This window comes from Schistocerca cancellata, chromosome 5 (assembly GCF_023864275.1).
Source record: "Schistocerca cancellata isolate TAMUIC-IGC-003103 chromosome 5, iqSchCanc2.1, whole genome shotgun sequence".
In the NCBI taxonomy this organism is placed as follows: Eukaryota; Metazoa; Arthropoda; class Insecta; order Orthoptera; family Acrididae; genus Schistocerca; species Schistocerca cancellata.
In genome coordinates this window covers 16,968,887-16,995,939 of record NC_064630.1, presented here as the reverse complement: position 1 = coordinate 16,995,939, position 27,053 = coordinate 16,968,887, and the positions used below count along the sequence as shown (strand labels likewise).

Here is a 27,053-nt window from a genome sequence, read left to right as displayed (position 1 = left end):
AACCGACACTTACTAATTCAGCAAATGGTTTTCCAGCTCTCGCTATATTAAGCTCGTACCGCTGGGCTATTATTGTTGTCGTCCTGAAAAATTGAAAACGGTGCTCCATAAAATGTTAAATCAGTTATATGAGAGACATGACGAAAGGAAGTCGCAGATCTACGACAGATTCATCTAGTATCGTCAGATCGCTCTTCTTAAGCTCAGTCAATTTCCCCATCCGCTCAGAATCCGACAATAAATTGTACTCGTCCTTGTGAAATTTGTTATAATGGCCTTCAATACTAAACTTCCGCTGACCAGCGAGAATACTGCCACATATTAAACATTTCGAATTTTCACGTTTTTGCACAAAGGAAAATGATTCTCCCATTGCTTTTTAAAAGATAGCAAATCTCCACTTCTCCGTTTCCTTGTTTCACTCTGCATTTTCCGGTTCTTGAAATACAACGTTGACTACGTAGTGGTCGCTACGCATCAACGTCCGCCACGTACCTGGTACTACACTGCCGCAACCTGCCTGCTGTCGCCACTGCCCCAGTCGACGATTGCACGCGAGCAGCACACGTGCGCGCTCACGAGCCGCGTGCAACGTTTGCCCGCCCCTGTCCTAGACGATACTGTCCTTGCCTTCTCCCTCGCGGATACTCCACACCGCCATGGAGACTCTCTGGTCAGATGTGTCCGTAACGCCGACGTTCCCACGGAACTCCCGCTCCCCTCTCCCCGCCCCTGCTGTTAGAGCGAAGCACTGTGGATAGCGACGCTTGGTAAACGTCGCTAGACTAGGGAGTATGCGCAAATGTGCACGACCCGCTGTGTAGTGGCCGGCTGCGCGGGAGAATACGATGGAACCGTTTGTCGGCGTCTGGTGTACGGTGCCGGTGGCGTGGATACGACATGGCGCCAGGTGAGAGGGGGCCCGCTGTGGCCGGCCTAAGCGGGGAATGCTGGGAGCGTGCGGTGAGTGCCGACTCACCAGTGGGGCTGTGCTGGATGCAGAGTCGGTGGCGTGACGTGACGTGTGGAGCCTGTGCTGGTGATCACACCACCTGCTGGCAGATTAGATTAGATTAATACTAGTTCCATGGATCATGAATACGATATTTCGTAATGATATGGAACGAGTCAAATTTTCCAATACATGACATAATTAAGTTAATTTAACAGCATACTTAAGTTAATATAACAACTTTTTCATTTTTTGTGTTTTTTTTATTTTATTTTTATTTTTTATTTTTTAAATATTTTTTTTAATTTATATCTAGAAATTCCTCTATGGAGTGGAAGGAGTTGTCATTCAGAAATTCTTTTAATTTCTTCTTAAATACTTGTCGGTTATCTGTCAGACTTTTGATACTATTTGGTAAGTGACCAAAGACTTTAGTGCCAGTATAATTCACCCCTTTCTGTGCCAAAGGTAGATTTAATCTTGAATAGTGAAGATCATTCTTTCTGCTAGTATTGTAGTTATGCACACTGCTATTACTTTCGAATTGGGTTTGGTTGTTAATAACAAATTTCATAAGAGAGTATATATACTGAGAAGCTACTGTGAATATCCCTAGATCCTTAAATAAATGTCTGCAGGATGATCTTGGGTGGACTCCAGCTATTATTCTGATTACACGTTTTTTTGCAATCAATACTTTATTCCTCAGTGATGAATTCCCCAAAATATGATGCCATATGAAATCAGCGAGTGAAAATAGGCGTAGTAAGCTAATTTACTAAGATGTTTATCACCAAAATTTGCAATGGCCCTTATTGCATAAGTAGCTGAACTCAAACGTTTCAGCAGATCATCAATGTGTTTCTTCCAATTTAATCTCTCATCAATGGACACACCTAAAAATTTGGAATATTCTACCTTAGCTATATGCTTCTGATTAAGGTCTATATTTATTAATGGCGTCATACCATTCACTGTACGGAACTGTATGTACTGTGTCTTATCAAAACTCAGTGAGAGTCCGTTTACAAGGAACCACTTAGTAATTTTCTGAAAGACAGTATTGACAATTTCATCAGTTAATTCTTGTTTGTCAGGTGTGATTACTATACTTGTATCATCAGCAAAGAGAACCAACTTTGCCTATTCATGAATATAGAATGGCAAGTCATTAATATATATTAAGAACAACAAAGGACCCAAGACTGACCCTTGTGGAACCCCATTCTTGATAGTTCCCCAGTTTGAGGAGTGTGCTGATCTTTGCATAGTATGAGAACTACTTATTTCAACTTTCTGCACTCTTCCAGTTAGGTACGAATTAAACCATCTGTGCACTGTCCCCCTCATGCCACAATGCTTGAGCTTGTCTAGCAGAATTTCATGATTTACACAATCAAAAGCCTTTGAGAGATCACAAAAAATCCCAATGGGTGGTGTTCGGTTATTCAGATCATTCAAAATTTGATTGGTGAAAGCATATATGGCATTTTCTGTTGAAAAACCTTTCTGGAAACCAAACTGACATTTTGTTAGTACTTCATTGTTACAGATATGTGAAGCTACTCTTGAATACATTACTTTCTCAAAAATTTTGGATAAAGGTGTTAGAAGGGAGATTGGACGGTAATTGTTGACATCAGGTCTATCCCCCTTTTTATGCAAATGCAGATGAGAGGATAAGGCCAGGTAGCCGTGGTAGGCAGGGGGCAGGCGACCGGAGCAGTGCATGCGTCGGGAACATCGTGGTGGGCATCTACTAGCATTACGAGACCGTCGTCAACTGCTTCGACTCTAATCTATTTGGAGCTGAAATCATGGATGTCGAGGATGATGCAAGCCGGGCCGCCAGCCTGCATAGTAGCCAATGTCGTGTCGACAAGGGGTAGACATTGTGGTCAACGTATGAGCTGGCCGAAGTGATAGGGTACGAAGTCGGGAGGTCACGGAGCAGCCGTGTCGGTCTGAATCTGTTATAGAGTGACCGTCTTCGTTATTGTTGAGTAAGACGTTCAAGGTATGCAGGCCGTGCTTGACAGTGGAAATAGTCAGGAATATGGTGGCTGTAGAACTGGCCGGATCCTGTCGTACCTTAGCATTACATAGTCGCAAATCACTTTGTGGACGAACTTTTCTGGAGTTGTGTGTACTGTACGAAATGGCAGCTGTGAATTTTCAATGTAGTTCTCCGTTCGTCGCCCTAATACTGGCAGGCCTGCCAGGTCTGGGGTTGGTGTGAGTAGGAGGAACTCTGCTGGGAGCATACAGGCTAAGCCACACAAGACTTCCATCAGGGAAACCTGTAGGTCCTTCTCAAGTACTGTACAAACTGACAAACTGCCTATTGGCTTCTGTCTCGGGTTCTTCGGCCGACGTTCATCTAATGATTTTTCTGACGTTTCGCCAGCACGAGTGGCTGGCATTGTCAAAGCTTCACCCTCCATTGCCGGTGGTGAACTGGCTCTTCCATGCATGTCTCACCACGAGCTATTTCACGTGGAATGGCGATTTCTACGAACAGCTGGAAGGCGTCGCCATGGGTAGTCCTCTCAGTCCAGTGGTGGCCAACTTCTTCATGGAACAATTCGAAGCACAGGCACTGGACTCGGCGACTTGCAAACCTAAGGTGTGGTACAGGTACGTCGATGATACTTTCGTGGTGTGGAGCCATGGTGAAGAACAGCTCGGTGAATTCCTGAGACACTTGAACAGCCTCCATGCTAACATAACATTTACCATGGAAGTAGAAAAGGACAAGAAACTGCCATTTCTAGATGTGCTGGTCACAAGGGACGGCGAAAAACTGGGACACAGCGTGTATCGAAAACCGACACACACGGACCGATACCTGCACAAACTGCCAAACCACCACCCGAGCCAGAAAAGAGGCATGATTAGTACGCTCGTAACGAGAGCAGGACGAATATGTGAGCCTCAACACCTCAAACGAGAAATGCAACACCTGGAAACTGTTCTGAGGAGCAATGGGTACTCCACAAATTACATTAGAAGTGTAACAGAGCCAAACACTCGGCGAAGTAAGGAACCAGAAAAAGAAATGTCGGGTACGGCCTTTCTGCCATACATTCCTAGAGTGACGGACAGAATCGGCCGTATATTGCGCAAACACGGCGTAAAGACGATTTTCAAACCGACAAGGAAGATCTAAGAGTGTCTTAGATCGCCGAAGGAGAAAAGAGACCCACTTGCAATGTCGGGAATATACCGTATACCTTGCACATGCGGAAAAGTTTATGTCGGAATGACTGGACGATCCATTAACACCAGGATCAAAGAGCATAAGCGACATTGCAGGTTGGGGCAGGTGGAGAAATCGGCCGTGGCAGAGCACGCACTGAATGAGACCGACCACGTAATAAAATTCGCCGACACGGAAGTTCTGGCTGTAGAGAAGCACTATCACACGCGCTTGTTCAGAGAAGCTGTATAAATCCAAAAACACGCGAACAGTTTGAACAAGAAAGAGGAAAGCCTTAAGGTAAACGGATCCTGGCTTCCCGTACTGCAGCGAACGACCACCGCAGGTAGCAAGAGGAGAACCGCACCGGAAATGACCGCGGAGAAGCCCTCGGACGTTGGTGCGCCAGGTACATATAGTCTGCGGCCGCGAGCTCGCCTCCAGTTCACCACCGGCAATGGAGGGTGAAGCTTTGACAATGCCAGCCACTCGTGCTGGCGAAACGTCAGAAAAATCATTAGATGAACGTCGGCCGAAGAACCCGAGACAGAAGCCAATAGGCAGTTTGTCAACAAGTGGCCACGAAAGCCTTAACAATACTGTACAAACTCCCATGGCAGGGCCTCCGGCCAACACCATCTGTGGCACGTGAGTACGATCTTCATGGAGCACTCCCAATGCTCCAAGAGGCCATTACTCTGTGGATGGCATGCGGTCATACGTGTCGTGTCGTGTGAAGAACTGAGTCCGACGTCGCTGTTGTACCTCACGATGTGTAAAGACAGTCTCTGCCTGACACAGCTGTGAATGACAGACGTTGGAGCAGACGTGACCTCAGGAGATTATGTCGCTGCTGCAACGTTACTTCCCTCGGAGCGGGCCCACTGCCCAATCATTGTCTAAGGCGACAGCATCGTCTTACTTCACATCCTGCAGCGTGAGTTGTGTTAGAGGCCAGAACTGTACACACAGTCAATTGCACTTTGGGAGAGACTATCATTCTGTGTTATATTAAGTGATAACTTACAGTGCTCAGCGACAATAACAAACACATGGACATTCCTCTGGGACCGTGCGAGTTGGCACAGTGGTTAGCTCACTGGACTCGCATTCGGGAGGACGAAGCTTCAAACCCTAAATCGCTTCAGGCAAATGCAGGAATGCTTAATTTGAAAGGGCACGGCCGACATCTTTCCCCATCCTTTCCTAAGCCAATGGGACCTATGACCTCGCTGTTTCTTTGCTCCCCTCCCCCGAATCAACCAACCACCCGACATTCCTCTGGATCTGGATTGTTTTCAAGCTAAGTATTTCAGATTATTTTGGTTTTAATAAAGCGATCTAATATTTTGTATATGCCGTAGTATCTTCTCGACCTCCTCCTGAACCACCACTCTAGTGCCGACGCAAGTGTCTAAAGTGTGTTTTCGTCCGCCGCTACAAATGCACCATATATGGTTGCTGGTGTACTCTAGTACTCCAGTGCGTTCTTCCATCCGTCTCACACCTCACAATGGCGACGATGAAGTGTCCACGTTTATTCTGGTGTGATGAATTCCACCCTGATCTGTTTTACTGTTATTTTTAGTCTTCCGCCAGTCACATCGGCCAACGTAATATTACTATATTCTTATGTCCCCTATAAAGTAATGATTAACTTTCTCCAAACCCGAACAAGAAATGCCTCAGTTTCTGGCGCAGCTGATTGAACGACTGCTGCTCATTGTACAACAGATGGCAACCTTACTGCCGCAACAAACAGCTCCAGAACCTGTTGCTGCTCCCAAGCTTCGTCAGTTTAATATCAAAGGGAAGAAGTAGTCGGAATACGTCACCCAAATTGAAGCGCGCTTCACAGCATACAACTTTAATGGTATAGCGCGCAAAGCTTATTTTTTCTATCGACAGTCAGAACCAACGTGTTCTGTCCATGCATCTAGTTGTTTCCCGAATTATGTCCAGTAGATATTGCATATCAGGAATTCGTTCGCAAACTCGACGAACATTATGAACCACAGACTCATGTCGCTGTGACGATATTTAAATTGTTTCGTCTTAATAAGCACATTCATCAGTCATTAAAACAGTGGCTTGCTAAACTTATAGAGTGCTAACAAGGCACTGTAGGTTCAAGTGTTCACGTGGATTAAGATATACGGTGATGTTATACGTTATGCAATCACACAAAATGTCAGACACACACAACTGCGTTGCTATCCTAAAATTGTCTGATCCAGATCTGAAAACAGTTTTTGCCAAGTGTAGAGTCTCAAAGTATTGTCGACACAACTAAAGTTTATTTTGAGACTTCGCCTCTTTCTTTTGTTCATAGTGCATAAGGTACTCAGTATCCAGTTCATGATAATGTAAAAGTGCATAAAAGCAGGGCTCGTTTAAACAGCCAGTGTAAAGGTAAAACCCTTTCATTGACGTTGTATGTGAGGAGTGTTTCAGAATAAGGTGAGGAAGTCTTCTCCTAAGCGTTTTCAAATCGTGATATATAAGTTTGTCCTTGTCGTGAGACACTGTGTTAGCCTTGTGGAAGAGAGGGACATATCCAGACAGTCTGTCGCAGGCACAGGTGTGGCACGCGGCAGTCATGTGGCACAAACGTTACGCCGCTTTCACACTATACGGTTTTGACCGTACGGCAAAAAGCCGTACGAGTTTTAGCCGTGCCTGTGTTGCTTTCACATTACACGGCTTTTTGACGTGACCAGTTGTTGGTGTCTATTCAGTTTGCTTAATGTGTGTATCAAGATGAACCGTAAACGAGTTGTTGCTTTGTGGTTGCTTCATCGTCGCCGCAAAAGAAAAGGTCGTCTTTTGTGGGTACACCCCATTAACCAGAGAAGAGACGAAGTGGGTTTATTTTATACACTCTTTGAAGATTTGAGGAACGACGGAAATAAATTCTTTAACTATTTCCGAATGTCTATTACCTCGTTTGACGAATTACATAGAAAACTAAAGGATGTGTTACAACGACAAAACACACAATTCCGCAATTGCATCCAACCTGTTCAAATGCTGGCTATCACGTTAAGGTAATTTAATACATAAAAACTAGTTCTGTTTATTTACTTATTTATTTGTGTTTTACATTTTTATTACGCTCAGATTATGAAGTAGAAAAGTCAATATCAATATCAGCAGTTGAAACCAAAGAGTTTGTAGCAGGACTGACTGTACTGTCACTTTGTGGCGACAGGCTCTCTGCAAAAACGTTGTAGAACTGCGTTGTTGATGGTGGGCCTTCATGGCTACTTGTGGAAGGCGAAGGGTATGGTGGTGGCACTTTATTAATTCGTTGATAAGAACTGCGACCTTGAGAAGTCTGTAATGGTTGTTCGAGAAAAGTAGTTGGGTTTGGTGCAGCTGGAGGAGGACGAATCTGATGCGTATGGTAAGAGGATATTGGAGCAGCATTTTCCATAGGTGAATAAGAATAAGCTTGAAATCTATTATTATAGGGCATGGGAGGTGTGTAATGGGTAAATGGAGGAGGTTGAGCTGTCAATATATTTCTCCTTTCATATATATTTTCTATAACTTTGAGGACTCCCATCTGAAACTGAAGATAATCCTGTTCATCAAATTTTTCCAGATGAGGCTTCAGACTAAGTAAAAATGACATTTTGCTGCAAGGTTTGTCTTCTTCCAGAGCTCGTAATATTTTCATTTCGATTGCATCAGGTTTTCTATGTTTTCTGTTTGTATGGCACTCGCTTTTGGATGTTTGTTGTGTGGGTGCTGTATCAAATGGCCCAGAAACATTCTCAGTATTTTCGACGGAGCCCTGCGTTTCTATATCTTCTTCCAGTCTGGCGGTGCGTTCCGATTGAAAACTGTCCTCCGTCTCTCGAGCATCATACAGCTTTTTTAGAAACTGCAGCTGATCAGAATATACATACTTTTTCTTTTTCTTTGCTGCTGAGCCACTTTTTTTCGCAGCTTGAATTTTTATGTTTGACTTCACAAAGGAGTCTCGTAGATTGGTCCACCTCCGTATTACTTCTATACCTACATCAAAAGGAAACAAAACTGTATGAAAACATTTTAATTTTGTATAGAAAAAAGCAAAACTGTAACAAAAAATGTCCACTGCAAACTAAATGTCACTGATTTTTTTTCGTTTTGTTCAGGTATCTGGCAAGCGGTTGTTCCTTCACTGACTTACATTTCCAGTACAGAATTGGGATTTCTACAGCAAGTAAAGTGGTTAATGATGTATGCACAGCAATTTGGTCATCACTGCGGGAAGAATGTATACAAAGACCGACCAAAGAGGTATGGGAATCAATAGCGGCTGGATTTGAACGTACTGCTAATTTCCCCCACTGCTTAGGAGCGGTGGATGGAAAACATATCCGTCTTACTGCCCCATTTAATAGCGGATCAATGTACTTCAATTACAAAGAATACTTTTCTGTGGTTCTGATGGCTGTAGCGGATTCCAACTACAGGTTCATTTATGTCGACGTAGGAAGTTATGGCAAAGACTGTGACTCTTCAGTGTTCAGACGGTCCAGTTTATGGAAGTCAATAGAAAGTAATTCCCTGGAATTTCCAGACGTCCAATGTCTGCCTGGTACGGAAGGTCCAAAAGTACCCTACTTCTTCGTGGGAGACGCAGCATTTGGCCTACACACGCATTTGCTCCGGCCTTTTGGGGGAACAAACTTGACAGTTGAGAAACGTGTATTTAATTACCGTTTGTGCAGAGCAAGGAGGTATGTGGAATGTGCTTTTGGCATCCTCACCAATAAGTGGCGGTTGTTTCACCGACCTTTAAATGTTCATCCAGATTTTGCAGTAAAAATGGTTAAAGCTTGCATTGTTTTACACAATTTTGTACGTCAGAGAGATGGATTTATAATTGAAGACACCACATCCTTCACTGGTTTGGAAGACTTAGCCCAAGATGCCAACATAAGAGGAGGACTGACAGCCAACGCCATAAGGAACACTCTTTGTAAATATTTTATGACAAATGCTGGAAGCGTGTCATGGCAGATGTCAAAGATATAAATTAACAAGCCTTTTCCTTTTTGTAGATTGTTTGTGAAAGCCTGCGACTGTATAGTAAATAGTTTTCTTTATAAATAAATTACTGCTACCACTCACGTTTTTAATCGTTTTGTTTATATTTTGTACGACGCGTTTCGGGAAATAATTCCGATCTTCAAGTGCGTTTTTTTCTCTAAGTTTTCATTATGTGTAGTGTTTTTTTATTTGTGAGGTCTTGTGCGTGTTTCTCTTATAAATTACAGTAAAGAAAACAGAATGCAAGACCTGACACATAAAAAGACACCACACATGATGAAAACTTAGAGAAAAACGCACTTAAGGATGGGAATTATTTCCCGAAACGCGTCGTGCAAAATATAAACAAAACAAAAAAAACGTGACTGGTAGCAGTAATTTACTTATAAACAAACGATTTACTTTTAGAATAAAATTTATAACGTTAAATAAAAACTGTTTAAAACGTATTAAATGTAATATTAATATATTAAATAAATACTTACCAAACGCATTTTTATCTTTGTCTTCCATCTCATCAAAATCTTGCTTCAGTGCTACGCAAACTTCCCGCCAAGCATTCTTTGTAGCAATACGATCTCTATACGCATCTAGAGTTTTGTCCCACAGAACAGGTCTTACTTCCACCAAGGTTATCAAAAGTTCAGTATCAATTTCATCCATTCTTCTACACTTTTCAGTAAACAAGAATAAACACAAATGAATAAAACGACACTACAACGAACTAGTCGACGCCGTACGGCTCAAAACCGTCCAGTGTGAAAGCATGCACTTAGTCACGTAGGCCACTGTTGTCGAACTTGCCGTACGGCGACCGTCTGTTGTAGTGGCAAGACACGGCTGCAGCACGGCACGGCAGCGGCATTTTGCCGTCGCCGTATAATGTGAAAGGCGCCATACATTTCTTCACACCTACAGCCGTACGGCTTTTTGCCGTACGGTCAAAACCGTATAGTGTGAAAGCGGCGTTACAGCTGGTGCGAAAGCAGGCTCGCATTTTCGTCTCACGGACCCTTCTGCTGCAGTTCACTGACAGAAGAACAAACCTTTGTCCAATTGAAAGCGCCTCAAAAGACAAATTTCATCTAGGTAGAGGTACTTTTGTTTCCCTTATCAATAAAGACGCATATGAAAGGATCAGTGGCGCACAGCTACAGTAGCCTACTTTTCTTCTATTTCACTGCAACGGACGCGAAATAACAGTAGTCAGCGTGCTCAGTTTACCAGCAATGTTTTGTGACGTTAGAATGTGGTCTACAAACACTGCAAACATTTTTTGTTTAAACTTGTTTGGTTCGTTCAGCCTGTGTACATAAGACTATCTGTCACAAATCAGTGTTATCTGGCCGGCCTGGTTGGCCGAGCGCTTCTACGCGCTACAGTCTCGAACCGTGCGACCGTTACGGTCGCAGGTTCGAATCCTGCCTCGTGCATGGATGTGTGTGATGTCCTTAGGTTAGTTGGGTTTAAGTAGTTCTATGTTCTAGGGGACTGATGACCGCTGTTAAGTCCCATAGTGCTCAGAGCCATTTGAATCATTTTGAAGTGTTACCTGTGAAGCTTTTGAACCAGGATTAGGAATGGCAAAAGATTTTGAGGCGCACATTTCTCTTAGAGGGAATGCGCAAACATGTTTTTTTATCATGCTTGGTCTGTCCCCCGTGCAGTCCATGAACATATTGAACAAAACTGCAGTGATGAAGAAACGATGGGGTGACATAGCCCATTTCTTCAAGTCAATGGGCAGCCTCCTTGGTTATTCTTAAAAATGCATCAGGAGCGTTGTGTCTATGTGCTGATATCAAAGCAACAGTAAACCCACAAACTGCTGTGGATTCATTTGCTCTCTCACGGCTGGGGTGAATTAATGGACTCATTAGGATAGGGCATATTCTTTTCCAAAATTGATTTACTTGAGGCCCTCTGGGTGAGCGGTCCAAACACTCACCTGGGACTTTTCCAGTTTCAAAGACCACCGTTCAGAAGTGTTACAGCTCCTGCTATTTTTCAGTGCTTGCTGGAACAATTGACAACTAAAGTCCCTTCATGTACAAACTATCTGTATGATATTATTGTCAAGGGTCGTAGGCCTGCTGAACATTTGATAGATTTAGATTGTTTGTTTAAATTCCTTTCTGCGGCATGCTTGAAGTGTAACAAAGAAAAGTGTTCCTTCTTTAACGAAGTAGCTGAATATTTTGAACATGTCATAAACGTGCAGGGCATTCATGCTGCTTATTTGCACTTGTCTGCAAATAAAGATTTGCCAGCACCGCGTAACATTAAGGAGCTACAGGCAGTCATTGGTAAGCTCACGTATTACGTTTCTAGCAAATGTTGCCCAAATTGCTGCTCCACTGAACGGGCTGTGCCAGAAAGTTACTTCCTTTCTGTGGTCTCAAGAATTTCAGGACGCATTTTAGAGGCTAAAAGTAGCTGTGTTAAGTCGTCGTTGTCTCATTTATTTTGATCCATCTAAGCCTGTTATGTCATCTGTTGCGTAGGTACACGGTGAAAGACCCCAGATATGGTAAAGTTAAAATTTATCAAGAAATAAAACAGCGATAACGACAGAATCAAAGACCGAATATAAGCGTCGGCAAAGACATTAGTTATGAATGCACAGTAAAGCGTAGACAAATGACCATAAAACATCATTCACTTCTCTGTACATGATTTTGTTTGATTCTCTCGTACAGAGAAGTTTTGTTAAGACGTGCTGCTTGCAGTATGACGGGCTACGACTCTTTTATATTATATGTGTTTCTGAAAAAGTGAATACTTGATAACAGTATTAAGTATTTTTGTTAAAAGTAAGTTAAGAAGAATTACTTCATATTTCATATCATTTGGAGAGGTACTGGTGCTCCCTGGAGTCGGCTGCCTGCACCTACAATTGAATGGAGGAAAAGAAGTCCATAGTCATATTTTCGTAAAATTAACAGAAGGAGAAGCTTTCAGAATAATTAAAATATATATAGTGATGGAAACAGAAAAAAGAAACGACACAAGGAAAAGTGAATGAACAATAGCACAATTTCGTACACACAGAACATTTCATAATAATGCAATTGTACTAATGTTCTCTTTTCTTTGCAAGCAAAGGGACATTTACCAATCAAATTTCCTTTAATTCTTTCCTTTTAATTATTTTTTTATTATAATATAACTGGGGACCATGACAGGACTTCAGGACACTGGTTGTAAGTAGGGTTTGTTAACCACTGTTAGAGTAAGAAATTTCTATGACATTGTTATTAGTCATAAAAACTAGTTGTCTGTATTTTCTGTTTGCGTGAATCACAATGGGGAGCAAGTAAAGCAAAAAGGCAAAAAATGAGGAGAAATTTTGGAAAGAAAAAAGAGTTGGTCCCAGGTTATGTAAAATTTTCCATAGCAAGCTGTTTTGTTTGGTGCAGCGCAGGTAGGATGGCTACGAAATTTGCTTGCATGGTTACGCTTCGGAGCGCCTTTGTTGATGCAGATAGAAACCTTTTCCTCGTTATTCCCTTCTTTGAATTTTGTGGAAAATGTACAGGAATTTTTCAGTGTCAGTGTGTCAGTAAAACATAAAGACTTGCAACACATTAGTTTGTGTGTCATAATAGACGTAAAACAGGCATTGAAATCGCATAAATTACAATTATCAACTGTAATAATCAGCATACGAAATTTTTCTATTTTTTGTGAAATTCTTATTTTTGCATATTCATACAACATGGCAGAAAAATATATGTCCATTGTTGATAACAATAGTGAAAATGCAATCAGCCGGCCGGCCGGAGTGGCCGTGCGGTTTTAGGCGCTGCAGTCTGGAGCCGAGCGACCGCTACGGTCGCAGGTTCGAATCCTGCCTCGGGCATGGATGTGTGTGATGTCGTTAGGTTAGTTAGGTTTAATTAGTTCTAAGTTGTAGGCGACTGATGACCTCAGAAGTTAAGTCGCATAGTGCTCAGAGCCATTTGAACCATTTGCAATCAGCCAAGATGGCGTAGAATTGCGCTATCGGACAATTGAAGCTCTGGTGCCGTGCATACCTACCGCAGAAAGTTTAAGGACAGACATGAGTGTTGCACGTGTGACAAATCATAGCGACGCTCCACAGAAGAATAACTTTGACGACACAATGTTTACAATTAACGAGACAATGTCACGCATCTCCCAGAGCGATACACCGCTCATGAATGAAAGATTGGGGAGTGATACAAATATGAATCTTGGCAATACGTTATAAACACAGCTTGTTCACAACACAAACATTAACTTGGAAAGTACAGCTGACAGCAACCACAGTAAAACAACTGGCGTGCTGATATGGCAGTTATTATCTTAAATAAACCCGAAATTAGATAAAATGAATACCAGTTTCAGTGATATGATACAAGATATGAAGATGGTGAAACAGTTACGCATGATCTAAATACAATGAAACAAGAACAAAAAGGATTTGCAAGACACGGTCTCACATAAATTCAATGAATTAGCCGAAAATTTTCGCAATGAAATCGACGAAAAATTGAATGATATTAAAAAACAAGTAATGCATGAAGTACTTTCTGAAGTTGACAGTAACGTTACGGAGTTAAAAAACAGAAGGTAGATTCTTGTAACGACCATCACGATCTAGTAGAGCAACAGATAAAGAAAATCACAGATGCGAACTGAAACATTCAAGCCACACAGAGCCAGTTGTGTTCGACAGTAAAAAAGGTAACCACTGTCGTTAACAAACTAAACAAAGACTATGAAAGTGTACCTCTAGCTGTAGAAGAGCATACTTAAAGGGTAGCAACATTAAAAGTTGACTCTGTATGTGCTAGGAGGGAGAGAGCGAAGATCTGTTAAAATCTAAGTGATATCATTAGTCCAGCTGAAGCAGGTACGTTAGATAAGAGTAATACGATTGCGGAGAAGTTAGTAACGGATTGTGAGTTATACACAGATGCAGCAGAAAAAGCTATTCAGAAGAAAGAAAATGAAATAGTGAAAAAGGTAAACATTAACATACAAGCCGTGGAAGGTAGGATCCGCAATCTTTTAGAAGAAAAAGTTACCGGATCTCGAAATATGCACGCAAATAATACACAGGCTACTATGATCTAATCACAGCCTGTCGGTGTTTTGCCACGAGACGTACTTCAGGTACCAGTGACAGTTGTAGAGTGCAAAATGTAAACATACCCACAACTCCAACACCTGAGCAATTACCACCTGGAGTTACAGGTAACTCTAATAACAACACAAATACAACATAAAATGCCACGTGTCTATCAACTACTTTGCAGACGAAGGTTTGCTGAGACATCGACAGTGTCCTAAATTCACTGCCGAAGGTAAAAGAATGAACCCAGTAGTATTTATCACTGCTTTTCGTCTTTTATTTCCACGCAACTGGACGGAAGCACAGAAAATCAGACATGTCATGGGTTATACACAAGGAACTGAAGTGGCTGAACCTTTCAGCACTTGTATACAATTTGAACGAGCTTTCCTCGACAAATACTGGTCAGAGGCAGTGCTAGAAAGACTCAAGCCCGCACCATTCAATGGCAAATATGGTAGTCTACGCAGATACTTTGAAAAATACCTGAACAAGACACGCTATTGGACGAAAGCAATATCACAGGTAGACGTATAAAAAATTTAGAAAAGTCGTTTACCATCGCACACTAGGGAAAAATTAGTCACAACGCCAGAGCACGGCATTGAATACTTTATGTCAGTGCTTGATACTGTAGACTTAATCTATGAGGAAAGACCTGTACCGAATGGAAAAAGAGAAAAATCAGTTACAACAATAACATAGCTATGTAACTTAGTCAGTGAAAGGTGATCGCCGCGCGGGATTAGCCGCGCGGTCTGAGGCGCTGCAGTCATGGACTGTGCGGCTGGTCCCGGCGGAGGTTCGAGTCCTCCCTCGGGCATGGGTGTGTGTGTTTGTCCTTAAGATAATTTAGGTTAAGTATTGTGTAAGCTTAGGGACTGATAACCTTGGCAGTTAAGTCCCATAAGATTTCACACACATTTGAACTTTTTTTTTGAAACGTGATCTAAAACACACAGCAGGAATTGTACACGCAACAGCAGAGTTACATACCCAGACGTAACTAATGCTCCCGTCAAAGAAATGTGTGTATGTAATGGTGAATATGTGAGTGAAGTTACAGGCAAGCAATAGTGATAGAGCATACGTGGTTAAGATATGCTAATGTATACTCGTGCGGGCACTGTGTGCGATTCAGCGCAGAGAAACACGTCGTGTAAAAGGGAGGTTTGCGGCTGCAACAAGGAAAGGTCTTCCTCGAAGTGGTCCGTTAACTGTTTGTCGGCAGTTGCCTTGGAGTAAGTCGTTGAACCTTCAGACACCTACGTGGGATCAGGGAACCTCGCTCACTGGAGAACGCGAGTGCCAGGACGGAGATAATGCACCGAATACGTCGCTAGAAAATGCCAAGTCGATTGCAACCTGACCGCCCTGGAAGGAAATTACATAAGGCCAGAAGCACGTGACAGCTAAGCTTGGAAATTTCCAATAGCAACGTGTTTCTGGTGGAATTCGTTTGACAAATGAACCAAGTTTTCATCCAAAACCTAACGCGAGTTTGTAACACCAAGCCTCGTTGGCTGGAGAACCAACAACGGAGGAACCACAGCGAGTTCACAACGCTACAAAGAAGAGAGAGGGAGAACAACACTTTGTTACAGGACAGCTCAGTTCAGAGGTCCAGGAGAGTCACTGCCCACTCCTGCTTTGAGGTGCTAACCGTGCCGTGCCAGTGTCAATGTTTGTTCCTTCTCGGCCAATCTCTTATTGTCAAAAATTGTCACGCTCTTTGTCCCTGTTCCCAGTAGTTGGGTTCGTGTGCTTGCTAACGGTTATGTTTCATTAATCACCCCCTATTACCGTGACACGTTCCGAACACTTTCTCTTTGAGAACTGAATGTACATTCTAACACGTTTTAATTGGCGAACAGTAACCAGACTGGCGCTCCGATCGTAAAGTAAACGCACACGAAACAATTATTCTAGAAATTAAGTCGAAAGAATGCGCATTTTATCACACATATTTGTCTGTATGGAAGACGCCTTAACAGGCACGTGATCTTCGCATTAGCAAATGCGTATGTCATTTTTGGCGCCCAACGTGAAGCATACAACGTCGTTTTGTTAATGCGAAGCCTACTAGAGACAAATATTTCTGTAGCGAGCTCAGGCATTTGCCTGCAGGGTGGACAGCGACAGTATGAAATTACAATTGTACAGCAACCACAAGTGGCCTGGAACTTTTCCCTTATCACTCGACCAACGCGTGCTTCTCCAGAACTGTGGTAATACAATGTGTTACAACCACACAATGAAATAAAATCACAGGTTAAACTTACAACGTGATAACTTACATTACATTACAAATATCAGGCTTTGTATAGGCCATCGTCATACATAAAATTGAGTGAGTTGGTTGTGTACAGTTAACACAAATTCTCTGATGAGGTACATTCCATTTCAGCTTCATTGGCTGGACTGAAGACTGTCATCGAGAGAGAAACACATTTCATATGTGTGTGTTTGCTAACAGGGACTATGGTAAACCTTGTTACACTAGTGATAAGACAGGTTTCTGACGCAGCTACGTAGATCTGAGATGATCCAGAGTGATCGAAACATGTCATGTAATTAAAAATGTGTGACTGTGACTGAGGAATAAGTTGGAATTGTTTTTAAATATTTATATTGTGTTGAATAGCATTACACTGATGAACCAGAACATTATGGTGGCGTTGCGGACACGGACGGGGTATCACTCTATCGAAGATATGGACTGCAAATTGGGGATCAATTGAGATAAGCGACTTTTACAAAGGGCAGATTACTATTAAGCAGAGCCCGTGAAGGAGTATCTCGAAAACGAAGAAGGTGGTCGAATGTTCACGTACTATTGACTTGACAATCCACGGAAAGAGGTGGAAGGACAGTGAAACTACGAACCGTCTGTGGTGCGGCGGGTGGAATTATGCTGTTTATTATTTAATGTTTGGTTTGTAAGGTAGAAACATTTCCCGGCCGATGCACCATATGTGGGGCGGCGGGTGGAATTTATTGTTATATAAATGTTCCTGTTATTTATGCTGTCTTTTGCCGTTCTCAACACTGGCTCTCTAACTACAATATTGGCAACCAGAAAGTGATAAGCAAAACGTGAAGCCTTAATTAGAATTCGTAGTGCCCACTTCATCTGAGAAATAAACTTATAGCTACAGCTTATAGCTCTGAGGAATTAGGAGATTGTCTGGGATTCATAATCAGGAGATTGTCTGGGATTCATAATCAAAAATGATCGTGAAAAAACGTTCGCTATATTCTTAAAGTCACAGGTGAAAAAAAAGAAAGAAACCACACAATCCACCTACCAGAGCAGTTCAGAGTCTAATGCGCTGATGCAACTATAACTGTCCAAATTAAATGTTTAAGTGAATGCTCGCCATAATTTGATGATAATGTTCATCAAACGCCACCCTAAATAATGGTAGAATGTTTGTCCCGCGGCGGCACGTGAAAATACGACATACGCAAACTGAAGATAGATCATTAAAGTCATCCCAGAATTAACACTTCACTCGAAAACGATTCCATGGTTACGCATATCCCGAGTAACTTATTACGGCATCCGAGGCGACGCGACTCCTGGCACAGGTGGTGTGCTAATCAGCGTCTGGAGAGAACTGGGGCCTTCCTTCCTCGCGCAGCGTTCTTATATATAAAGCCGCGGTGCGGACGGCTAAGGGAACGCCTGATCAAAATTGCTCTCCCGACTAGCCGCTGGGCTAGTAATGCACCACTTTAAGTTATTGAATAAATCATCGGTTCCTTTGCTGATGGCCGATGAAGCTCTCAATTTAAATGTGTAATCAGCACACAGGTAAGTAATCATAATAAAAGTCTGACGTGGGTAAGTCAATTATTTTGGGCGAGAGAATTAATTTAATTACACTACACGCAGTAGACGAGCTCTGAACTTGCCCTTTGGAGATACGCTATCGCTATAGTTATATAGTTATTCAGTTATTCAGTTGCAACTTCTCACATCTTTATGATTATAGCGGATCTCCATTCTACTTAAATTTAAACATCCTAGCCTTATTTATTAGCCTACTTAATCTATCTTGCTTCCTTAATTTTTAAGACAAAAACCAGAAAATATTGAATTTCAACTAAAATCTTAATTTGTGAGATTCAGAAGGCTGTTTCTACTAAATTATTATAAAAAAGGAATCTAAATATAACTTTTTAAGTCCTTAGCTCTTTCCTGTTGCGCCAATGATTTTTACAGAAAAACATCCAAATTTCGAAAATGGTTAAAGTTATTGAACTGATATTCAACTCATATTGATTTAGTATTACTCCTGACATGCTAGAAACGTTTCAGGTTATTTACTTGATTTTTAAAGTATTGCGCAACATTTATGACGTCAGAGCTAGTTACAGCGGACTAGGCTGGCACACAATGGAAAGACTGATGTGAATTTTATGCAGTGTGAGTAGGCTGCTTCCCTACACGTCCTCACAGCCTCAGTACCTCGTCTCGTACCTTCCAAACTTCACAGATGCTCTTCTGCGAACCTTGCAGAACTAGCACTCGTAGAAGAAAGGATATTGCGGAGATATGGCTTAGCCACAGCCTATGGGATGTTTCCAGAATGAGTTTTTCACTCTGCAGCAGAGTGTGCGCTGATATGAAACATCCTGGCAGATTAAAACTCTCTGCCAGACCGAGACTCGAACTCGGGACCTTTGCCTTTCGCGGGCACGTGCTCTACCATCTGAGCTACCGAACCCGTCGTCACAGCCTCAGTTCTGCCAGTATCTCGTCTGCCAGTGCCTCCGCTGCAGAGTTAAAATCTCGTTCTGGGAACATCCCCGAGGCCGTGGCTAAGACATTTCTCTGCAATATCGTATCTTCCAGGAGTGCTAGTTCTTCGAGTTTTGCAGAAGAGCTACTGTGTAGTTTGGAACGTAGGAGACGAGATACTAGCAGAAGTAGAGCTGTGAGGACGGGTCGTGAGTCGTGCTTGGGTAGCTCAGATGGTAGAGCACTTGCCTGTGAAAGGCAAAGGTCCCTAGTTCGAGTATCGGTCTGGCACACAGTTTTAATCTGTCAGGAGGTTTCATTTGTAGTTTCATCTGAAATGCGAAGCTAGAGTTTCTAATTTAGTATACGCTAGCATAGTGGAATGTAAGGCATTATGTGGCTGTAGTTTTCCACCATGATAGAGGTAGCATGAAAAATAGCAAAGGAAATGAAATTAGCTGACAGGAAAAGCTCGAAATAAAGTGTTTATTTCCAAAAAAAAAAAAAAAATAGCATTAATGGGCCAATGACCTCCCTCAATCGGGTTAAACCGTTACATATAGGTTTGAAATGTTTTATCGTTCTTCCTGCAATAGGGTTCATTCGAGTCCATTACCAACTGCAGCTGTTGAATGCTGAGAGCGAATCCCCTTGAACAAGAACTGTAATTCGTTTTTTTATTGTCCTCAGATGGATATAATTTCCTATGGCACCTTGTAGACGTGATAGATAATGATCTCTGCTCAGAGTTGTAATATCATTCCAAACATTGCAGGATCTCATCTCAGATTTCAGTCCGTCACTAAAGTAAGCGCAAAGCTGAAATGCTAGGGAGCTCAAGAATGACCTGTAGGTTGTAGTGCCACAAGTCAATGCTGTTCTTTTCCTTCTTGGGTAGCAGAATTCTTATGTAGGTAGAAACATGAGAGACCTTGGAGTGCCTGGCACAGCTCCTGTCTGCTGTGCGGGGCGCTGCGCATTTTTAACGCGTTTTTTTTATCAGGTCGCCTTATTGTCTGTTTGTTCGGTGGAAATTTTTCTTTTGATTTTATGCTAACTTTCCGATGGACCAGAAACCTGAACTTTCAACACACCTGAGAACTGGATTACAATTTCAGTATTAAATTGCCCTCGTGTCTGGTGTGTGGCTGAGGGTAGTTTGTGTAGCCGTACCTTTTTTTCTCTTTTCCGGTTCCACTTGCGAGTATTTCGTGGCAAGAACGGTTGCTGATAAGTCTGCGTGTGAGCTCGAGTACCTCTAACTTTTAACTTCGAGGTCTTCTCGCGATGCAGTCGTAGGAGGAAGCAACCCAACTGAAGGGAAACTGGAATAATCCTGAAATTTACCACTTGTCTCTGTTGTACCCTCATAAAATCTTTGAAATCGACTGAAAAATTTGACACAAACAAACGGGCTAAAAAGTATACAGAAATTTCTCCTAGTTCCAAACAAATTCCTAATCCCATTCAGTCCTGAAATCGGCCGGCCGGAGTGGCCAAGCGGTTCTAGGCGCTACAGTCTGGAACCGCGCGTCGCTACAGTCGCAGGTTCGAATCCTGTCTCGGGCATGGATGTGTGTGATGTCCTTAGATTAGTTAGGTTTAAGTAGTTCTAAGTTCTAGGGGACTGATGACCACAGCAGTTGAGTCCCATAGTGCTCAGAGCCATTTGAACCATTTTTGAACCATCCTGAAATTTTGTTTTTGTGGATTTTTTTAATAGCTGTGAAAAAACGTGTAAAATTTAAAACGGAACTCGTTGGGCGCGTCCAGTTTTTCATTTCAAGTGCTTAAAGTACTGTAATTTTATAAATCTTCAAGTATTGTAGTTGTATCACGCACCTCGTCTAAGGTGATTCATCAATGAAATGAAAACGTCAAGCTAACGTAAACAGGTATGCTATTGTACTATTTTACTGTATATTGTGCTTTTTAAAACTTAATAATCGTCTGTGAGCGCTACATATACGGACATGTGCACAAGGTGCTCTTTGATTGTAAACATTTTATCCACTAATATGACAGCTTGGCGTGAGGTTGCAACTCACAATGAACACGTTTAGTAGCAATCATTTTTGAAGATCAGAAGATGATAGCGGACTCAGTCGAAAACGGTTGTTGAAAATCAGTAAGTATTTATGCGATCTTGGCTATAGAAAGTTTTTTTTTACCAAGTCTAAAGCAATAGTCCTGTCAAGTGACAGCTTCCTTTGTTGAATTTTAAGAAACATGAAATATGTTTTGTATCCCGCCTGCAAGGCGGCGCGTGTGTCTGCTCTTGGAATCTCAAAGGTTGGCCGGATGAAGGAAGCGAGTAGGAGCAGGTGAGGAAAAACACGTCGGTACTGCAAGTAAGTAAAAGGGGTTTTTACTGGTGCATGAATGTAAAAGTGTATAACTTTGGTACAGGTGAGCACGTAGGTGCGAACCCTTAGACCAGTCTTAAGGGGCTCCGGAACGCCCTATACTTGCAATGTTAAAATAACGCTTATAAATTACATCTTTCCTCACAAAGTATTTGAGGTAGGAAGTTGAACTTTTTACAGATTATTTATTGGAATATGGGCTACAACTTAACACAGGGATTTTACAAAATTTTAGTTCAGTTATTAAAGATGATTTTTTTCAATTGTAATGAAAATTCACAACATTTTTTTGCAATTTTTTATTTATATATTCAAAAATATACAGTTTTTTGGAAAAAGACAGTGTTAAATTATGCAGAAGGTACTGTGTAACATTTACTGAAAGTTTGAAACAAATATGTTTGGAAGATCCTTAGAAAACATGTAATTAGTATGAGAAAATAAAAGTTTTGGGAATCGAGCGACAAAGATTGGATTAACGTTTTAATGCATTCCAGGTCCATAGGATGGATTATCTTCATCCTCTGCAAACTCCTCCTCCAGCTTCCTCTTGTTCCTCCTCCTGTTTACTTTTGCTTGTATTTCTAGTCTCTTTACAGCCCTGTCTGCAGCCCGAAGGCGTTCCTTGCCTAAAGCAAGCATCGCTCGTACCATGTTAGAACCTATCTTCATTCCCATATTTCTAAATACCTTGCACCTTACAATGTTGCCATCATTGAAAGTCGCAACAGCAACTTTACTTTTACTCATTATTATACTTCAACAAAACAAAGACTCAAGAAACAGAGTTAATTACGAATATTTTCGAGATAACGACAGAGTAAATAAACATGAAACAATCGACAATCACACCAGCGATATATATTGAACCATGACAGGTTAGCCACAACACATACTTTATCTCACATCACTAAAATGTACCTGATGAACACGGACGTTAATAATAACACCATTTGACAGCAGTTTAACAGGGCCACAGTGGGTCACGCCCATGTAGAACACATTTCAAAAAAAATTTAAAAATAGTTGTAGTCTTCGGAATTGAATAAATTATATATCTATTAAAAGGTAATAGAAAACGCAAAAAAGTAAAAATTGAACTTTTCATGATTTTGAGCCTTTCCGGAGCCCCTTAAGTAGTGCAGAGTCTCTATACGTAGCGAAGCTGAAGCGAAGTGTTCCGGCCGTCTGCTCCTGATCAAGGCCTGCTCTTGATGAACTGGGCCAAAGTGGAGCGGCGCTCGTAGAGCTGCACCTCGTCGGCTAGAGGGCGCTGTGGGCGGCCAGGATCTTCCGCTCCCGTAGTGCCAACCTAAGAACGGACACCTACGCTGTGGCATCGTAGCTATCGATACCACAATATGCTTATAAACGCTAATAATCTTCTGAATTCTGATCTCTTGCATTATCTTAATAGTTTAAAGCGAAATCAAAGAAGATCACTTATACATTAAATCTTCAGCCTTTTGACCTTGAAGAATTATCTTGGTTAAGTTTTTTGCCAGTAGGTGAGGCAGACCATACAGAAGCCATAATTCAGATCTAAAGATGATGATAGATGCTGTGGATAATTTAAGTCTTTACCACTCTGTTTTTCTTTGTTATGGGAGGTAATTTCTTCACACCAGTCTTCCGATATTAGCTTAGTGACTTTGTTGTAAAATCGTTAGGAGCTATTTGCGTGTGATATAGTAGCATGGTGTGTGCAGTATTTCCCACGGATGCGACTCTCGCTGCAGAGGGTTCTGCAGCTGTCCGCCTGTGACGCAGGACTCGCTTTGAATCAGCGGGAGTTCCTCGCGCGGTGTCATTACCACGCAGATCACACGTTGCTTCCACGTGTGGCGAATCGTTTACCGGCCCTGAGCTTGTATTTGCAATGGGTTTACCAAAGGTCAAACAGCCGGTCTGACTGCTACTGTGACGAAGATCCTGTGGTATGATAATCGAGGAAATCCATCAGCGGCTAGCGTGATTATTGTGTGCTAAATTAGGTACTGTACGTACTCAAATTTGCACAGGCAAATGCGGCGCTAAATTTATGCTCAGACACGCGTAAAACACTAACAGACTAATGATAAAGTATTCACAAATTCTTCACCTATAATATTTCAAACTGATCAAACTTTAGAGTAATAAAAACTTCAGTATTCGTGACGGTTGGTATCGACATTGAAATTTGCAATAGAAGGCATTTACCGTAAAAGTTTGTTTTAATGAGGCAAGGGATAAAGCCTGATTGGAGACTAATATGCACCTGGATGACGATGAATTAGTTAAACACTTGTTTCAATTAATGTTCGTTAATGGTTCAAATGGCTCTGAGCACTAAACGTTTATGGTCATCGGTCCCCTAGAACTTAGAACTACTTAAACCTAACTAACCTAAGGACATCACACAACACCCAGTCATCACGAGGCAGAGAAAATCTCTGACGCCGCCGGGAATCGAACCCGGGAATCCGGGCGCGGGAAGCGAGAACGCTACCGCACGACCACGAGCTGCGGACAATGTTCGTTAATCTCACTACCACTGCACAATACGGAAAGCTCTGCTGTCCTGAGGGTGAGTCAACCGGCTGACAGATGTTTGTGGAAACGTTCTTGCTCTCTACACAGAAGTTATTCCGATTGCAGAAAAGCCATCACCTGCGAGCATAATTTCACAACGTATCGACATCCTTGAGGTACACCTACAGTTCTACACATGTGTACTGCGATTCTTGTAAGAGATTAGAGCGACCTGAGCCGGTTTGCCAGTCATATGACACGCATTCTGGTTGCAAAAAACTTGAGATTACCGCAGTGACAGCCAGGTAGTGTGTCATCATAGAGGGGAGCTGTACTAAAGTGCCTTGAATTGGTGGGTTGGAGGGGCGGGGCATCTGAGTAGCTGTTAAATACAGGTACAACAATCTCTACCTAAATTTGTTTTATTTTCAATTAATACAGATACGTAAACATCTGCTACTACGAGTAACGTCCACGGTCTACAGTGGAGTATTTGCCGTCGCACATAGGGACAGGTTCGGGTTCACCTTTGGCCTTAGTACACAGTAATTTTAACCGACTGAACGTTACTATAGCAATACAAATTGAGATTAAAATCCAAAACTGTTCATGTGAATTTTAGTGGAGAGGGAGTTATGAAATCTTCATAACCCATGACAATGTAATGTAAGGCTTGCCACACCTGTTACGTTGTGTCCTGTGAATGAAATGAAATGAAATGTCGTGTGGCTAGGGCCTCCCGTCGGGTAGACCATTCGCCTGGTGCAGGTCTTTCGATTTGACGCCACTTCGGCGACCTGCGCGTCGATGGGGATGAAATGATGATGATTAGGACGACACAACACCCAGTCCCTGAGCGGAGAAAATCTCCGACCCATCCGGGAATCGAACCCGGGCCCTTAGGATTGATAGTCTGTCACGCTGACCACTCAGCTACCGGGGGCGGACGTCCTGTGAATGTGTGAATGGAACAAGTGTGTTTATCACTGTACCATTTCAATAACATACAGTAGTTGGTTTATCACTCCAGATGTCAGTTATCGGCTTTAATGTGAGATGATGTAGCAAGTCATTCACTTACACCAACTAGTAACTATTCAAAATCCACTCGCACTATACGTCTACCTGCTATATGTATGTGACAAGAACAGGAACAAGATCCTATTAACAAGGAATAATGTTAGAAATTTTTGGGTGTATACATTGGAGTAAATCTGAAAAGTAAGGGACATTACTAATTTCGTCAAACAGCTGGGTTTACATTTGGAAATAAGTAAGCCAACACCTTAGCACATTAGGAGTATTTCCATTTATTAACCCTAGATCACTAAACTCTAGTAAAATTTACTATTGCAGGGCACTTTTTATTTAATTTGGTACGTAAATCTAATAACTGCAATTAACTAATGCATAAGCTATAAAGTAAGTCTTCATTTGAATGAAATTTAGAGTCGTAATATTTACGATTGTTTAGGTAGCAAAGTAACTTTTTCTCCCTTTATTGTTCTAGAGTTAAAGTATTATGGGTTTATAATTTGAAACGAATCTTCACACAGGAAGAAAGTGTTCGTCATAGAAAAGCGTGGAAGTAATGCGGGGGAGACAGTCGTAAAGTTCTAATTATTACAAGGAAAAAGTGAAGCTACGCAGTACACTTTTTCTTTGTGTGCAGCTACACGTCTCCAGTTGTGGTACACACGGAAGTCGCCCTCCCACAGTACCGTAGGGCACCTCCCCCTCTCTCTTCCTTCCCCCCATCCCCCTCCCACATTAGCCCGGAGGACGTAAAGCGAGATGCCGCAGCCCTTCTGCGCTTCATTGCTGGCCCGGCCGGCATCAGTAAGGATAGATGCTTATGAGATTATTTCTGTTAATTTAGGCCATTGTTCTTATTAGTGGTCTTAAAAAGTAAGCCCGTAGAAACATAAACAAACAAACAAATAATGTATACATAGCTAGCGAAATAATTCGTTGAACATAATTTCGACGTATATAATTTAAATTTCCCATTTAGGATACAAAGGGTGGTACAATGATGGTAAAGGTGATGGAATCATATTTCAGGGTCGTTGCATTCAAATCTTAGTCAGCATGCTGCCTTACGATATCGGTGTTTTTCATAAAATCTCTTCAGCACGTTACCAAGGTGGTCCTTGAATAAGATCCGGCTGTATGTTTCCTAGCCTTTGTCCTCTTGATTTAATGATTCATCTGACATGAAAAATGCCAACGAGGCTCAACACTATCTTTAAGCAGGTAGAACTTAATTTCGGACATAGAGACCTGACACACACGTCTCAGTATTGAGGATATGTGTTAATGTATTTGGATGAGACAAAAGCACGATTGTTAGCTTTTCTTACAACATACTGTGACTAACATAATTAAAATATCTAAAACCAGAAACTCTTAATCTATGTCTTACTCATATTCACTCACACATTCAAAAGTGGACACTTAAATTTGTGATTTCTAATCCGGTAAGACGTGTAACTATAAAAATTATCTTTGTTTAGAAGTACATCCTTGACATACAGGCAACTTAACAGTTTTAAAGGAACGCGTCGGCGGAAGAAAGTGCTAAATCGAAAGGGCGTATTCTGCCTTAGCGTATGTTACGAGGGGCTTTCTGTCAGTAATGCAGCACACTTCTTTTTCCTGAGACCAGGTTGCTTTTATTCAGGATTCTAACACACCGTCTTATTTCCCACTCCTCTGGCTTCAAAAACCTATTTTTCAACACAATCTCCGTTCAATGCGACGGACTTACGCCACCTTACTGGGAGGGCCTGTATGCCCGCTCGTTATCAGTCTACTGGTCGATGTCGGAGCCAACAAGCTGCCCATCATGAACGCACTGCTTCCCGCGGAGTGACTCCTTCATTGCGCCAAACAGTCAGAGGGTTGCGAGGTCTGGACTTTAGGGTGGATGGGGGGAGGAACGGTTCTGTGGGCTTGTAACGCCGGAAATGCATATCCTCCTATTTCCATCTATTGCACTACAAGTTTTTTTCCTTATTTTGTCACCTGAAGATATAACATTTCTGTCTCTTTATATATTGTAATTGTTTTACTGTTTGTATATATATATATATATATATATATATATATATATATATATATATATATAT

At 41.9% G+C, this 27,053-nt stretch overlaps 1 protein-coding gene across 1 annotated transcript; it reads right to left on the bottom strand.

Moving 5' to 3' along the window:
- Positions 1-7,272: 7,272 nt before the first annotated feature.
- Positions 7,273-9,860, bottom strand: LOC126188327 (uncharacterized). Its single transcript, XM_049929922.1, has 2 exons — positions 9,683-9,860; positions 7,273-8,174 (listed from the first exon to the last, which is right to left on the bottom strand). The coding sequence occupies exons 1-2, from the start codon at positions 9,858-9,860 to the stop codon at positions 7,273-7,275; spliced, it is 1,080 nt and encodes a 359-aa protein (XP_049785879.1).
- Positions 9,861-27,053: the final 17,193 nt, after the last annotated feature.